General features: G+C 41.2%; 1 protein-coding gene across 1 annotated transcript in view; it reads left to right on the top strand.

Moving 5' to 3' along the window:
* The window catches only part of PDZD2 (PDZ domain containing 2), a 263,143-nt gene extending 251,978 nt beyond the window's left edge, over positions 1-11,165 (top strand). Inside the window, exons 11-14 of the mRNA XM_039353056.1 lie at positions 262-335; positions 1,569-1,794; positions 5,479-5,596; positions 10,924-11,165. Of these exons, the coding sequence (XP_039208990.1) occupies positions 262-335; positions 1,569-1,794; positions 5,479-5,596; positions 10,924-11,062 (557 nt within the window). The 3' untranslated portion in view covers positions 11,063-11,165. The remainder of the gene's footprint in view (positions 1-261; positions 336-1,568; positions 1,795-5,478; positions 5,597-10,923) is intronic.
* Positions 11,166-16,922: the final 5,757 nt, after the last annotated feature.

The raw sequence follows: 16,922 nt of genomic DNA on the forward strand, positions 1-16,922 counted from the left end.
AAGAATGACTCCTAAGCATTTTTCCTTGTTGGGCTTCCAAAATTCCAAATGCACAAGATAACTAAACTACAAAATGCTTCCAAATTTGTATAGTCTAATGAAACTTTCAGGGCAAAAATAACATGCCACTGTTTAAACTTAATTTATTCAAGCATAGAAAGAGATAACATATGTTGTAATATAATAGTATGGGAAGAACTGGAATGCCTTTTATTTCATCCCATCCAAATGGCGATAATGCATTTTGTTTTCGGTTTCCAGGAGACGAACTTCTAGAGGTTAATGGGGAATCATTACAAGGGCTGACGCATCAGGAGGCAATTCAAACATTCAAAGTAGGTAACAGAACTGCAGGGTTTTAGTAAGACTGCAAAACTTACAATATGCTTTTAATGCAAACTTATCTGCCACCTGGTCAGTATAGCATTCCCATATGTAACTTACCCATACTGATGTCCTTCAAAACTCTTCAAAGTTCAGAACCAGTCTAATCTTGTTGGCTGAGAAAAAAATAGAAGCTATAGTACCACACATCTGGATGGTATCCTGTTGGGGAAAGCTGTTGTATTCACTTCTATATGTACCCATTTATATTTGAATACAACTACTCAGGCCTTTTTTTCTCATAGAACACCCAGAACAGAGTTCCGGCACCTTTTTTGGATGGAACCTTGTAGGGTAGGCAAGGCAGGTTGTATGACATGTGTGAGTTCCGGCACCTTTTTTTTTTTTTTTTTTTTTTTTTTTTTAAAAAAAAAGCACTGCAACTATTTTCCCCAACTGGATACTATCCAGATGTGTTGTGTTCCAGCATCTTTTGGGAGTTGGTCTTCATGGGTCCTGCATAAAGCAATATCAATACAAGGGAAAATGATTTGCTTTGGCATCTACATTTTCTATAAGCATAATAGATATCTTGGGCAAGGTTAGTAAAGAAATATTTTATGTTCATAAGATAGTCCTCGACTTACAACAGTTCGTTTAGTGACTGTTCAAAGATACAGTGGCACTGAAAAAAATGACTTATGACTGTTTTTCACACTTAGGACTGTTGTGGTATCCCCATAGTCATGTGATCGAAATTCAGATCCTTGGCAACTGGTTCATATTTATGACGGTTGCTGTGTCCCAGGGTCACGTGATCACCTTTTGCGACCTTCTGACAAGCAGAGCCAATGGGGAAGCCAGATTCATTTCACAACCTTGTTACTAACTTAACAATTGCAGTGATTCACTTAACAACTGTGGCACAAAAGGTCGTAAGAAATGTTTCACTTAGCAACAAAAATTTTGGGCTCAGTTGTGGTCATAAGTCGAGGACTACCTATACACACGTAGACAACAGACCTTCTAGATCAAATTGTACAGAATGATCCACTGTACGGTGATCAATTCCCAACATAGTTTTTTTATTTTATTTTACTATTTACTTTTTTATTCAAGAGCAGATGTTCCACTTAATGATTCCAGACATGTTCCAAGTTCTAGATGTGTAATTCATGTCTTAGTTTTTGAGACAAAGGAAAAGTGGTGATACTATACACCTAACAACTCTGTTGCTTCTTTAGCAACTCAAGAAAGGTGTGGTGACTCTCACAGTACGAACCAGACTTCGCAGCCCAAGCCTTACACCCTGCCCAACTCCCACTTTACTCAGCCGGTCCAGTTCTCCCAGCTCCAGTGCCAGTGGAGCAGCCTCATTTCCCAGTGGAGAAGATGGAGATACTTCCTCTTCTAGTCGTAAAGGACCTGGACCAAAGGACAGAATCGTCATGGAAGTCACTCTAAATAAAGGTTTGAGAAAATACAACTGTTATTATTCTGTTATAATAATAATAGTAATAATAGTAATAATAATAGTAGTAGTAGTAGTAATAATAATAATAATAATGATAATAATAATAATAAAGTTGGAAGGGACCTTGGAGGTAATCTAGTCAAACCCCCTGCTCAGGCAGGAAACTCTATACCATTTTGGACAAATGGCTGTCCAGTCTCTTCTTAAAAACTTCCAGTGTTGGAGCATTCACTGCTTCTGGAGGCAGGTTGTTCCACTGGTTAATTGTTCTGTCAGGAAGTTTCTCCTTAGTTCTAGATTGCTTCTCTCCTTGATTAGTTTTCATCCGTTGCTTCTTGTCCTGCCTTCAGGTGCTTTGGAGAATAGTTTGACTCCCTCTTCTTTGTGGCAGCCCCTGAGATATTGGAACACTGCTATCTTGTCCCCCGTCATCCTTCTCTTCATTAAACTAGACCTACCCAATTCCAGCAACCATTCCTTATATGTTTTAGCCTCCAGTCCCCTAATCATCTTTTTTGCTCTTCTCTGTACTCTTTCTAGAGTCTCAACATCTTTTTTACATTGTGATCAAAACTGGATGCAGTATTCCAAGTGTGGCCTTACCAAGGCATTGTAAAGTGGTATTAACACTTCACATGATCTTGATTCTATCCCTCTGTTGAAAATAACCATGGCCCAAAGTGCTGTGGCAAGGCGGAGAAAACCTCATAACGAAGATTTTAGAAGGGGGAAAATAGAAACAATAATAAGATTTTAATAAGTGTTGGATTCCTTTTCCTGTAAGTTTGAGCCAGGGTGGTTAGTGATCAAAATTTTTGTCTGACATGTCTAGAAGGAACCAAAATGTTTTGGGGAGTAATGGAAACTGTGCTATAAGAGCAAATTGGTTTTGTTGAAATTCCAATGAAATTTGTGGATGGGAAAATTCCAACAGTATATGTAAAAAAAAAAATCACGTACTGTCTTCTGGCTGCCCCTTGCAAAATATTAACATAGTCACATAGAAGCTGATCATATACCAAGAACTCTGCACGAGTAGATTTAGCACACCACTGGAAATATACCGGTATGTCTAACCACACTGAAATGAAACACCTGGGATTTCTTCCTGTTGGGTAGGATAGAAGCCAATTTAAGAAATCCTTGTGACCCCATAATGGATTGTGGTAGTCAACTTATTTGATATGGAGTAATGTTTTGCACTGAAAATCCTTTAAAAGACCTGTGATGTGATTCCTGAGGTGGAAGCCCTAAATATATAAAGTGGGGTCTTCAAACTTGGCAACTTTAAGACTTGTGGACTTCAATTCCCAGAATTCCTCAGCCAGTCCTGGTTGGCTGAGGAATTCTGGGAGTTGAACTCCACAAGTCTTAAAGTTGCCAAGTTTGAAGACCCCTGATGTAAAGTCTCCTTCAAGTTGGACTTGATGCTTTGGGATTTTATGGACATATCCATGCAGTTTTCTTGGTACTATAGTGTTATAGATGTGGCTTGCCTTTGCATTTTTCAGAATGTTTTTTTTCCAATTTCCCTAGGTTTTCTTGAGGGCTCTAATCCAAGGATTAACCATTTCCAACCCAGCTTAGTTTTTTAGGAACTACCTAGTCATGAAATCAATTGCCACTGAAGTTGAAACTATCCTATCCCATCATTAGAGTTGAAAAGAAGACTCAGAGCATATTTATTTAAAAAGGCACAGATGTCCCTGAGTTTTCCTGGTAGTGTTCCAGGAGTGGTTTGCCTCCTGGGAATTTTTATTTTGACTTTCCAGGATAGCCCAGAAAAGATGAAGCAGGGCTGAAGCCATATTTATTTCCTCAGTGTTTTTGATAGTTTTTATTTTATTATTTGATAGTACTGCAGGCCACTTTAGCTGACTGTGTTCAGCAGGTCAGCGGTTCAAATCTCACCGGCTCAAGGTTGACTCAACCTTCCATCCTTCCGGGGTAGGTAAAATGAGGACCCAGATTGTTGGGGGCAATGTAAATATATATATATATATACATTGCTTACTGGTCTACACCGCTTAGAGAGTGCTTGCACTTAAAGTGGTATATAAGTCTCATAAATAAATAAATTTAACAATGTTTTTTTTATTTCTCCTTGTAAATCTGGAATCGTTAGGGAAATAGGTGACATACACGTTTAAAGATTTTGATGAATAAAAAGCACCAGAGATGTAACAGAGAGTGGGAGGACAGGGACAGGAAAAATATCCTCTTACAACTACTTTCTTGGATCAACTGGATCTCAACTCTCTTTCATCCCTGGAAGCCGAAAAGGCCAGCAATCTAGGTAGTCCTCAACTTACAACAGTTTCTTCAGCGACTGTTGAAGTTGCAACGGCACTGAAAAAAGTGACTTATGACCATTTTTCATACTTACAACCATTGCCGCATCCCCATGGTCATGTGATCAAAATCCAGGCGTTTGGCAACTGACTCACATTTATGACAGTTGCAGTGTCCCAGGCTCATGTGATCCCCTTTTGCGACCTTCTGACAAGCCAAGTCAATGGGGAAGCCAGGTTCACTTAGCTTAGCCAGGTTACTAACTTAGCAACTGCAGTGATTCACTTAACAACTGTGGCATGAAAGGTCGTAAAACTCACTTAACAACTGTCTCAGTAACAGACATTTCGGACTCAACTGTGGTCATAAGTCAAGGACTACTTGTATTCATTTTTATGACAAATTATCTCAAACGATCATGATGGGGTAACTAAGAGAGGCAGGAAAGGTGCTTGCTTCCACCAAAATGAGGTGCCTGCTCCTTAAAATCATTTCAGAATGGCTTCAATACCTTCTCAGATTTAGAATAATTTCATGGTATTTATCTTGCTTGGAGTTTCCTATCTTATAATTGATTTTCAACCTGTTCCCTTCTTCTCTCTCCCCCCCCAATCCTTCCCATGGGCTCTATTGTCTTTCAAATGGCATTAACCGAATGGTTATATTTTACTAATGTTGTGATGGTGCTCTGATTAAAAACAATGGAAAGAACAAATCAGATTAATAAACAAGCTTTGAGTAGAAAATCAGGTTAAATCTGTTTTAAATTTATGATACATAATCTTTGCCAGTTTTTGCAAGGAATTTTCACTGGAAGAATTTACAGTTAGACCCTGGAAAGATATTTCATCATGATTTGGAGCCTGGGAACAAGAAGGGTACATTTCATATAGGGAATAAACAAGGAAAGTATTTGTAATGACTTCTTTTATTACATTTGGCTCTTGGGCATAAGCACATTTGGGGTGGAGAGATGTCAAGAATCACCACAGAATCAAATATTTCTGTAACTTTGTCTCACTTCCTATCAGCTTTTATCAATCTGTCGTAATTTGAGGGATGAGGGGAAAGAGTCGAAGCCAAATGAAGAAAATACAGTAACTGAGAGAAGCATAGTCTTCTCATTGCTTTAAAGTCATCCTTAAAATCCTTAGTAGAAGGCGGAAACTTCTCCTGATCCACTCTGACTTATTGCAGTGGATGACTAGGAACTGGTTCAAAGGCTCTTAGTAGCCATTTCAAGATCTATGGATACCATGTCCTGTCTTTCAAATACTTTTATAGTTTCCTACGAAGGACAATTCTTAAGAAGTACATTTATGCCTTGGGGCTATTCCAGCGAACGTTTAAGTTAAATTATTCTCAACTTTGTTTTCATTTCATCACAGAACCTGGGGTTGGCCTGGGCATTGGTGCTTGCTGCCTCACCTTGGAAAACAGCCTTCCTGGTATATATATTCACAGCTTGGCTCCAGGATCTGTGGCTAAAATGGATGGAAGATTAAGGTTAGTCCTGAACTGTTTTCTTAAAGAAGGCTTTCTCCCACTGCATCGTTCATTCAGCTCCACCCAGCTCCACAAGATTCTGGGTAGCTTATGACATGAAAAGCAGAGAACAGTAAAGCACCAGGAACAAATGTCATACAGCATATATATCCAGAAGAAAGCAGATATTTCATTAGATAAAACTCGGTAGGCATCTGGATGTTGTTTTCATTGCAATGAAAATTGCCCATTTATTATAACTCCGTTTGGGCACTTGAACACATCTTGGATTCTGCTATGTCCCCCCCCCCCATCCCACCTGTGCTGCCATGGTACCAATGGCAGATACCAGAGCAACAGCCAGCAGAGCAGAACTTGCTCCCATTAGCTAATAGATTATTCTGAGTGAAAGCCCCCATCCCTCCCGCTTCTGCTGTAATAGGATCAATAGGTAGGGTACCCTCTCTTATGCCTAAGACAGGGGTAGGCAACCTTAGCTCTTTTATGACTTGTGGACTTCAACTCCCAAAATTCCTGAGCCAGCCATTGTGGCTCAGGAATTCTGGGAGTTGAAGTCCACGAGTCATAAAAGAGCCAAGGTTGCATACCCCTGGTCTAGGAGCACAACATGATCGTCTCCAAACCTATTTGATGCCACTTCCTTTTTAAACTCTTATCTGGCAAGGTATAGAGACTAAGGAAGATAATCTTGAGGAGATATACAAGAACCGTTACCCAAACAAAAGGAGCTGAAACATAGTTTAAATTCAGAACTATGAGATAGGGAGGGTGCAGTGAACTAATGGTTAAGATGCTGGGCTTATTGACCGGAAGGTTGGCAGTTCGAGACTCAAGCACCACGTGGCAGAGTGAACACCCATTCTTGCCCAGGTTCCTGCCCACCTAGCAATTTGAAAGCATGAAAACGCAAGTAGATAGGTACCACTTTGGTGGAAAAGTAACAGTGTTCTGTGAGTTTTGGCATATACTCATGCTGCCCACATGACCACAGAAGTGTCTTTGGACCAGTGGTTCTCAACCTTTTTAATGCTGTGACCCCATAATACAGTTCCCCATGTTGTGGTGACCCCCAAGTGGGTGTGGCCACCAATAAGAGGGAGTAGGACAGGTAGGGAAAAGGGAAAAAAATGGTGGACAGCGTGGTTTGGTGACCCCCATGAAATGGTCATTCGACCCCAAATGGGGTCCCGACCCACAGGTTGAGAACCACTGCTTTGGACAGTGCTGGCTCCCTGGGCTAGGAAAAGGAGATAAATACTGCCCCTAGAGTCAGTCACGACTGGACAGGGAAAACCTTTACCTTGATTATGAAGATATGATTTGGAAGTATTTCAGGCAGATGTCTCCCTAATTCACTGAACTATAAGACGAAGGAGGAGATACAGCACAACTGTATTTCCCTGAATTAATTTCCTCATCTGGTCTATCTGTGGGGCTATCAGAGTGATAGGAAGGGGTTGTAGTCAGATTCCTATTATGCTCAAAAAAACCACCTCAAATCCAGTTCACGTTTCTGAACCCTTAGGAAATGCACTTCTTATACAGTAGTTTGTGGCAATCCAAGACACTGTGTGCTTGGCTATGATTGCGGTCTAATAGCAGTTCTGGATATCTCTAGATATTTTGTACTTTTTTCTCTTTGGTTTGTTTTGTGTCATATTAAAGATGGCCAAAACGTCACTGGGAGACTAGTGGCATATACATTTAATTATTATTTCAGGTAGGTCTTGCTTAACAATGCTTATTGGGACTGGAAATTCAGTTGGAAAACAATAGTCAGAAGTAAAAAAAAAAACAGATGACTGTGCCATTTAGCGACAGCACTTCTGGCAATGCTGGTTGCCTTGCCATTAAGCAAGGACTGTGAGGACCTCACGTGACCGTGACTTGCGAATTTCTGTCTGCTTCCCTGTTGCCTTGGCTTGTGGGAATCTGTAGGGCAAGTCGCTAATCTTGGTCATGTGACTATAGGATGCTGCACCAGCTGTAATTGTGAAGACTGTTTGTAACTGCCATAAATTTGAATGGTCACTGAATAAATGGTAATTAAATGAGGATTAGCTTTATTATTAATTTGAGAGAGACATTGGGAGCCACATCCAGTTTGGTAGACCTCTTTTTGATCTTTATGACTACTGTTTCTATACCCCTAAATTAAACACTTGCATTATAGCCCTACAGAATAAGTGGGTTGCCAACTACTGAAGGATTTTAGACTAGATACTTATCACTTCAGGTCAGATTCATTAATTCATGTCAGATACATTTTTTTAATTTTTGGGATTATAGATAATACCAGAATTTTTAAAATCTGGGTTATGGTAGCTGGGGAAACCTTTTTGTGACCATCTAAAGTAGTAGTCCTGGACCTAAATGCTTCCAGATGTTTGCATAATGCAAAAATATACAAAGGTGAAGAAACTGATTTTAATATTTTACAGACTATTCCCTTAAAATATATTGAGGCTGTTGACCTCTCTATTGCTTGTATTAAGAAGGAAATAGATATGACTTCTCGCCATTCTTTTCTGTTTTGTAAATCTCCAAGTTGGATCTCTGAGTTTAGAGAATTTAGCATCAGTAAACTCAATGAAGGAAAAAGGGAGAACCCAAATCATTGATACAGTTTGTTGTTATTGTTAAACTCATTTCCAGGCTTCCATCAGAAAAAATAGTCAGATACCTTAGCATAATGATTATGATATGAATAAAGTGATCCTAAGAGACTACAGCTATCCAGCCACAAATATGCAGATAATCATTTGTACAACTCCAAATCCCTTTTGAAGGGACTACATTTTCAGGGTCTTCCAGACATAGTGATGGAATCCCAAATAAGGATTTGCGTAGTTAAAGTGCCATTACTATTCTCACCAACTTGACTTTGGATGATGGTGGTTGAAAAGAATTTATAATATATTAAATTGTATCTACATCCACTTTTCTTCAACAATATCAAATTATTCTCATTCTCATAGCCCTTTTGTGAGAAGATAGAGAAATAGTGATTCATCCAGGCTTATTATAGTAATAAACCTTATAGCTGACTGAGGTATGAATTCAACTATTTGCGATCCTTGCCCAACATTCAATATTATCTCTAGTTAATAATTTACATTTCAGTCTGTATCTATACTTAATCTGTACTTCCTGTATAAATGGAATACAGATTGGAGTGGAAAGGTTTTGCTATGTTTTTATAGAAGCTAGACCAAAGTATATAAAAATTACAGATTTTATCATGCATATGTGTAAAGTTCTGCATTGAATATTCATATAACTAACTCAAAAACAATTTGGAACAGAGAAAGATGATGATATATGGAAGTGCTATAGCCAGAAAACAGTCTAATTAATTTATGCTGGTCTCCCACTAATCTGCAAGGAAAACGAGTTTGTGGCTATGGGAAATGCCTGCTTAAAATTGCGGAGTTGCAGACTAATCAGGATCAGCTGTTTCATGCTACATGACCTTTACTGATTTAGATTAAGGCAATTTGATTCAATCTTTATTACAGTCACAGAACGGCACATAGACTAAAACAATATTTTCTAAACTTGTTTGTAACATGTTTTCTCCTCATATAAAAATCCTAACGATCCCTTGCATTATTTGCAACATAGAGGTGGTAGGTTTAGTCCAGGGGTAGGCAACCTTGGCTCTTTCATGACTCGTGGACTTCAACTCCCAGAATTCCTGAGCCAGCATGGCTCAGCTTGGAAACCTCTCCCTTTCCCCTCAGCATGGCTGGCTCAGGAATTCTGGGAGTTGAAGTCCAGGAGTCATAAAAGAGCCATGGTTGCCTACCCCTGGTTTAGTCCGTCTGGTTCCCTTGAGCAGAGGATCCCTAAGCCACCTTCCCCAAATCTCTATTGCATTTTCCCACACTTTTGGGGAGATGCTAACTCAGTACAGGTAGTCCTTGACTTATGATCACAATCGAACCCACAATTTCTGTTACCAAGCAAGGCAGTTTTTAAGTGAGTTGTGCCCCATTTTAGGACCTTTCTTACCACGGTTGTTAAGCGAATCGCTGCAGTTAGGTGAATCAGGCAGTCGTTAAGTGAATCTGGCTTGACTTTGCTTGTTAGAAGCCATTTTTCTTCTTCCGTCTTTTTTTTTTTTTTTTACAAAAAAAGCACTGAATATTACCTTCTTCTTTTAGTAACAGAGCCAAGCAGGTGCATTAAAGGTAAAATGTTTTGAAAATGAAAGTGCTGATTCTGTAGTGGAATTCAAGTCTTTTATTATCTACATAAAGGTTGAGAAATCAAATAGAGTTAAAAGAGAACTAAAGGAGAAAAGAAAACAAGGAACAACTAATTTGGGAGAGGGAGCTGGTTACATAGACACAAACAAAGCAAGATCCTAACAACTCAGATCAGCCTATCAAGCAGAGTTAAATCTATTTCACAACTGGAAAAGTAATTTCACAGCTCCACTGATTCCTAGCTAGTTATGCAATTTTTAGAGTTTCAACTCTGATTTTAAAGGATTTTGGGTTGTAGCTTAGCTGGCTTTTAGAAAAGCCCACCTGAAAGGGAATTCTTCTGCTTTTGATTAGATCCTCAGAATTTGGTTTCTTTTTTAACATTGACTGAATCAGCAGTGTTAAAATGATTAGACATTGGGTCGATTTGATTATTAAATAAAGATCTCCTCATCTGGAACTTTGTTTATATATAATTTTGTTAAATAAGGATGGGAAAGCTTTAAACTATTTGTAGACCTGTTATGTAAGGGAAGGAGAATTTATCAGGTATTATTATTATAAATTATTATTATTGATCATTGCACAGTCAGCCAGATGTTCAGACTGGATTTGGCATTTTGTCTACCTATCGAGTCCTTACCCAGGACCTGGGATAGGCAGATGTGGATGTTTGATGGTATTACAGATATTATTATTATTATTATTATTATTATTATTATTATTATTATTATTATTATTATTATTATTATCATCATCATCATCATCATCATCATCTTTTTAGCATCCAGCGGGGCTAGACTTTTTATGAGTGACATTAAATTTATTTGATATTTGGAATATTTTTCTCTTTTTTGTACACATTTGTTTTTGTTTTTGTTGTTGTTAGTGTTGAATGTATATTTTTCTGTTTTGCATTTTATTCTTGTTGATAAAACAATATATATAGTTTCTTTTCTCCTCCCAGATTTTATGTTGACGAGCACTATAAATTGGATTTATAGTCAAGCTATAACTGTTTTCTGTCTGAACTTTTTGTGGTTAGAGGTCTCCCTCTTCCCTACTTCCTATCTGTGAAATGACACCATTAAAGTTGATGTCTGTCTTTTTCTTTAGCCGTGGTGATCAGATCCTGGAAGCAGATTCGGTCAGTTTGCGTCACGCAGCGCTGAGCGAAGCTTATGCCATTTTAAGTGAATGTGGACCAGGCCCGGTTAGCCTTATCGTTAGCCGACATCCTAACCCAAAGGTATGAAACAGAATGGAAGATATTCAGTTTTTCTCTACAGCATTTCCCTCTGAGCCTTGCACAATGGTTTTACAAGTAAAAAAGTATATTAGTACAAAAAGATACCTGAATAGATCAACCCTCTTAATTCTCTGCTAGCATGGCCAAAACCCACAGAGTTGTGATTGTGATAACTGACATCCAAGACATCTAGAAAACCTGGGTTAATATATTTTAATTTTTCCTCACAATCTAGAAATAAATCTATTAGATATTTTCAGACCCCAAGCTACCTGATCACTGTAAAATCTCAGGGAGTAACTACTATACCTTGTTTTATACTTTGTAACATTTTTGCTCTTCTTTGTTATATAAATAGCTTACAACACTCATTTATGATTTATTCTGGTCCCCTAAGGCAGAAGAAGGCAATTTATATGCTCTCCATATAACTAAGGCTAAGACTTCCACAGTCCATTGCTATCCCCTGCATTAATATGTATCAAAGGGCCTTTTATATAAAATCCTACTTACTGTATAAGATTTCTCTGGGTGAAAAGTTACAGTTTCTACAGCCAGGTTCACACAAAACTCTAAACCATAATCTATGAACCTGCCTATCATGGTTATTTACTGATTTGCTAGTCTGTCATTTTCCAAAAATTGCAGAAAACATATGTGGTTTGTTCAGCTTCAGCAAAATTTGTATTTAAAAAATTCTGATTTAATATCATGTGTGAATTCAGTTGTAAAGCATATAATTTGCTCATTAATTCAGTACAAAGGGGGTGGAGGTATTTATATGGCTCATTCTGTTCAAGGATTTGTATCCGTTGATGTTGTAGAGTAAAACATAAAGATATTTTTTCTTAGAAGATCATAAGAAAAATAGGTATTTTCCTGCGCTTTTTAATATAAGCGCATAATTAAAAAACACAGATGTGAATGGATGCCTAGGCTCTTCTTCATTCCTTTAAAGAAATTTTCAAAGGAAATTCATATCAGGTTGATTTCCAAAAGATATTCTGTTAATAAGCAAAGATTTGAATGTTTTTGTCCAATATTTTTTAGAGATTACTTTTTACTACTTTGCATTTTGTTATTGTTCTAGTTTCTATATATAAAATTCTATCTCTTCATTGTTCCTTTATTAAATTTAGGGTGCTGTTCTTACCCTCACTTTCTATTTCATTTTATAGACAATTTTATGGGCACAAACTACCCTTCTTTATATATATATATATATATATATATATATATATATATATATATATATATACGGTTAAAAAGGTTAAAAATATGAACCCTGGGAGTATACATGGTGAAGAAATAAAATGAACACCAGGGTAATAAAAACTGTAAAAGTTTTTAATTAATTAAAACTATAAAAGTTTAATTAAAAGCGCCAAGCTTTCGCCGTCACCTGCCGGCATCTTCAGGGCTAGCGCGCCAGAGAATGAGGAAGTCCTTTATAGGCGTGTCAAGGTTTGCGCCCGGCTCCTTGACCTTGTTATCGGGCCTGATTGATTCAATTGCGTACGGTTAACCTGTTTTTCCTTTCTCTTTTTGGTTGCATTTCTATCTTCATCCATCCTTATTTCTCTCAACCTTGGGGTGGTTGGGTGGCAACTCCAGTTGTTTCGGTTGTCTTTGCATTCTGACCTCCCCCCAGGTTCAGGTGGTAGTGCACATTCCACGTTCCTTTCACAGCCATGTCCTACCCAATTGTTCCTTTTAAAGTAACTTTCCTTTTTAGTCCCAATACTTTCATTTTTGGTGCGCCCGTCATCCGGATGGTCTTGCGAGCTGTTACGAGTCAAATACGGCGTGGGGGGGTGTTCAGCAAGGTGGAGGGGTCGTTCCCTGGTCATCGCTATACCCAGCTGTCTTGCGCGTGTCCTGCTTCGGGTACTCGGTCCGGGGGGTGTGTGTGTGGTAGTCGAATCACGCTCCTTCTGGCTGTCATAACGTTTCTCTTCGGCTCTCCCCCTTTCTGCACTGTTGGTATTCGTGTGCATTCCATGGGAGTTCTCAGGATCATCGGGTAGGGGGCGTGACGGCTCAATCCCTCGCACTCCACCGCTCTCTGATCTTCTCCCCTCCTCTCCGGCGGTGCTCGGGGATTCGTCGTTGGCCATATCCCGTGATCTATCCCCCCTAAGTCCGATCGCTCTGGCTGCGCGAGGGGGTCTTCTCCTCCCTTCCGGACCGGCCACGATGTTTCTTTTGGCGCGCAGGCGAGCTGTTGCGTTTGGCGATTCCCCCGCGCCTCCACCTGCCGTATCCTCCTTCATCTCGTTCTCACTATCAGAACTCCAGATCTCAGTTTCCACCACCCCCCTAGTCCTCTGGGATTGCGGTAGCCTCACTGGGATGGTTGGGGTGTCCCGCAGTTGCCCTTCCTCCTCCGGATTGCACCAGGTCTGTTGGGCAATTTGCCCTTCCTCTTTGGTATCACCGGGATTATTATTAAGCCATCGGGGGTGTTGCCGCTGATTATTAATGCTCCATGATCTTAAAGCCACGTATGCCGGGCATAGGTCAACATGCCTGTTAATAGATCTATTATCCAAGAGCCATGCCTCCCTAAGTAGGCGGCCCCCTTTGGTGTTATCATTCGCCAATACGCTGACGCCACTGAAATTAAACCTATGGCCCAGATCTACCGTGTGTGCCCATATCTGGGAGTAACAATCTCCCCTTCTCACTGCCAATCTGTGTTCGTGGACCCTGGTCTTAATCCGTTTAGCAGTCTCCCCAATGTAATTGCACTGGCAGTCCATGCAATCAATCCTATAAACGGCTGCCGATCTTTCAGTGTTGGGAAGCAGGTCCTTGGGGCGCATTATAGCCGCCCGCAGTGTTTGGTTTGGTCTATGGGCTACCTGTATGTTATACGGTGCCAGGATCCTCGCTGTGGCTTCTGATAAATTATGAATATAGGGGAGGGTGATACGTGTAGTTGCCTGAGGTGTGGATTCTTGGGATGTAAGGTTATCCCGGGGTCCAGGTAGTTTACTGAACTGATTAATAAACTTTACCGGGTAACCATTACGTCTACACATTTGGAAGAGGTGGTTTCTCTCTTCCTTCTTGGCTCTGACGGTGCTGCAGTGTGTCTCCACCCATTTGAATAATGTCCTGACACAGCTGACTTTATGGGCCATCGGACGATTGCTCCCAAAGTGGAGAATCCTGTCCGTACATGTTGGTTTTCGGTACACCCTGGTAGCCAGACATCCATCCACCTGGCGCTGCACTAATACATCCAGGAATGCCAAACTGCCCTGAAAGGTGAAATAGGTGTTAAGGCATACCTTTCACCTTTCAGGGTACTATATATGAACAAATTAAAGGAACACCTATGGGGTCGCCGATCTCCAGTGTGGTTGCAGAGATAGTACTCCAACAGTTGGAACACATAGCGATGGCCCGGTATCAACCAAAATTCTGGGCCCGCTATGTGGACGATACGTTTGCGGTCATCAAGAAGCGACACAAGACTGACTTTATGGGCATTTTGAATTCGGTATACCCAGACATCCAATTTACTATGGAAGAGGAAGATCAGGGCAGTTTGGCATTCCTGGATGTATTAGTGCAGCGCCAGGTGGATAGATGTCTGGCTACCAGGGTGTACCGAAAACCAACATGTACGGACAGGATTCTCCACTTTGGGAGCAATCATCCGATGGCCCATAAAGTCAGCTGTGTCAGGACATTATTCAAACGGGTGGAGACACACTGCAGCACCGTCAGAGCCAAGAAGGAAGAGAGAAACCACCTCTTCCAAATGTGTAGACGTAATGGTTACCCGGTAAAGTTTATTAATCAGTTCAGTAAACTACCTGGACCCCGGGATAACCTTACATCCCAAGAATCCACACCTCAGGCAACTACACGCATCACCCTCCCCTATATTCATAATGTATCAGAAGCCACAGCGAGGATCCTGGCACCGTATAACATACAGGTAGCCCATAGACCAAACCAAACACTGCGGGCGGCTATAATGCGCCCCAAGGACCCGCTCCCCAACAGTGAAAGATCGGCAGCCATTTATAGGATTGATTGCATGGACTGCCAGTGCAATTACGTTGGGGAGACTGCTAAACGGATTAAGACCAGGGTCCACGAACACAGATTGGCAGTGAGAAGGGGAGATTGTTACTCCCAGATATGGGCACACACGGTAGATCTGGGCCATAGGTTTAATTTCAGTGGCGTCAGCGTATTGGCGAATGATAACACCAAAGGGGGCCGCCTACTTAGGGAGGCATGGCTCTTGGATAATAGATCTATTAACAGGCATGTTGACCTATGCCCGGCATACGTGGCTTTAAGATCATGGAGCATTAATAATCAGCGGCAACACCCCCGATGGCTTAATAATAATCCCGGTGATACCAAAGAGGAAGGGCAAACTGCCCAACAGACCTGGTGCAATCCGGAGGAGGAAGGGCAACTACGGGACACCCCGACCACCCCAGTGAGGCTACCGCACTCCCAGAGGACTAGGGGGGTGGTGGAAACTGAGATCTGGAGTTCTGATAGTGAGAACGAGACGAAGGAGGATACGGCAGGTGGAGGCGCGGGGGAATCGCCAAACGCAACAGCTCGCCTGCGAGCTAAAAGAAACATCGTGGCCGGTCCGGAAGGGAGGAGAAGACCCCCTCGCGCAGCCAGAGCGATCGGATCCAGGGGGGATAGATCACGGGACATGGCCAACGACGAACCCCCGAGCACCGCCAGGGAGGAGGGGAGAAGATCAGAGAGCAGTGGAGTGCGAGGGATTGAGTCGTCACGCCCCCTACCTGACGATCCCGAGGACTCCCATGGAACGCACACGAACACCAACAGTGCAGAAAGGGGCAGAGCTGAAGAGGAACGTTATGACAGCCAGAAGGAGCGTGATTCGACTACCACACACACACCCCCCGGACCGAGTACCCGAAGCAGGACGCGCGCAGGACAGCTGGGTATGGCGATGACCAGGAAATGACCCCTCCACCCTGCTGAACACCCCCCCACGCCGTATTTGACTCGTAACAGCTCGCAAGACCATCCGGATGACGGGCGCACCAAAAATGAAAGTATTGGGACTAAAAAGGAAAGTTACTTTAAAAGGAACAATTGGGTAGGACATGGCTGTGAAAGGAACGTGGACTGTGCACTACCACCTGAACCTGGGGGGAGGTCAGAATGCAAAGACAACCGAAACAACTGGAGTTGCCACCCAACCACCCCAAGGTTGAGAGAAATAAGGATGGATGAAGATAGAAATGTAACCAAAAAGAGAAAGGAAACACAGGTTAACCGTACGCAATTGAATCAATCAGGCCCGATAACAAGATCAAGGAGCCGGGCGCAAACCTTGACACGCCTATAAAGGACTTCCTCATTCTCTGGCGCGCTAGCCCTGAAGATGCCGGCAGGTGACGGCGAAAGCTTGGTGCTTTTAATTAAACTTTTATAGTTTTAATTAATTAAAAACTTTTACAATTTTTATTACCCTGGTGTTCATTTTATTTCTTCACCATATATATATATATATGTATGTATGTATGTATGTATGTATGTATGTACGTACGTACGTGTGTGTGTGTGTGTGTGTGTGTGTGTTCGGAGGTTTTCGCGGGTGTTTGTATGTAGGTCTTTGGTTGTTCGGGTTTTTTCTCGCGTAATCCTACCAGCAGACAAGGGCAACGCCACGGTGGTTATGAACACATCTGACTACCAAACCAAATTAACCAACCTACTCCAAGACTCCACATACAAACCCCTAAATACAGATCCCACCGCCTACCTGGAAAAAACCACCAGATCCAAAATAAAAGCCTCCCCCATTAGCGAAGAGATCCAGCAAAGAATCATTCCCAGAGATAAA

The sequence above is a fragment of the Crotalus tigris genome, unplaced genomic scaffold (genome assembly GCF_016545835.1).
Source record: "Crotalus tigris isolate CLP2741 ecotype Arizona unplaced genomic scaffold, ASM1654583v1 scf7180000018490.839948, whole genome shotgun sequence".
In the NCBI taxonomy this organism is placed as follows: domain Eukaryota; kingdom Metazoa; phylum Chordata; class Lepidosauria; order Squamata; family Viperidae; genus Crotalus; species Crotalus tigris.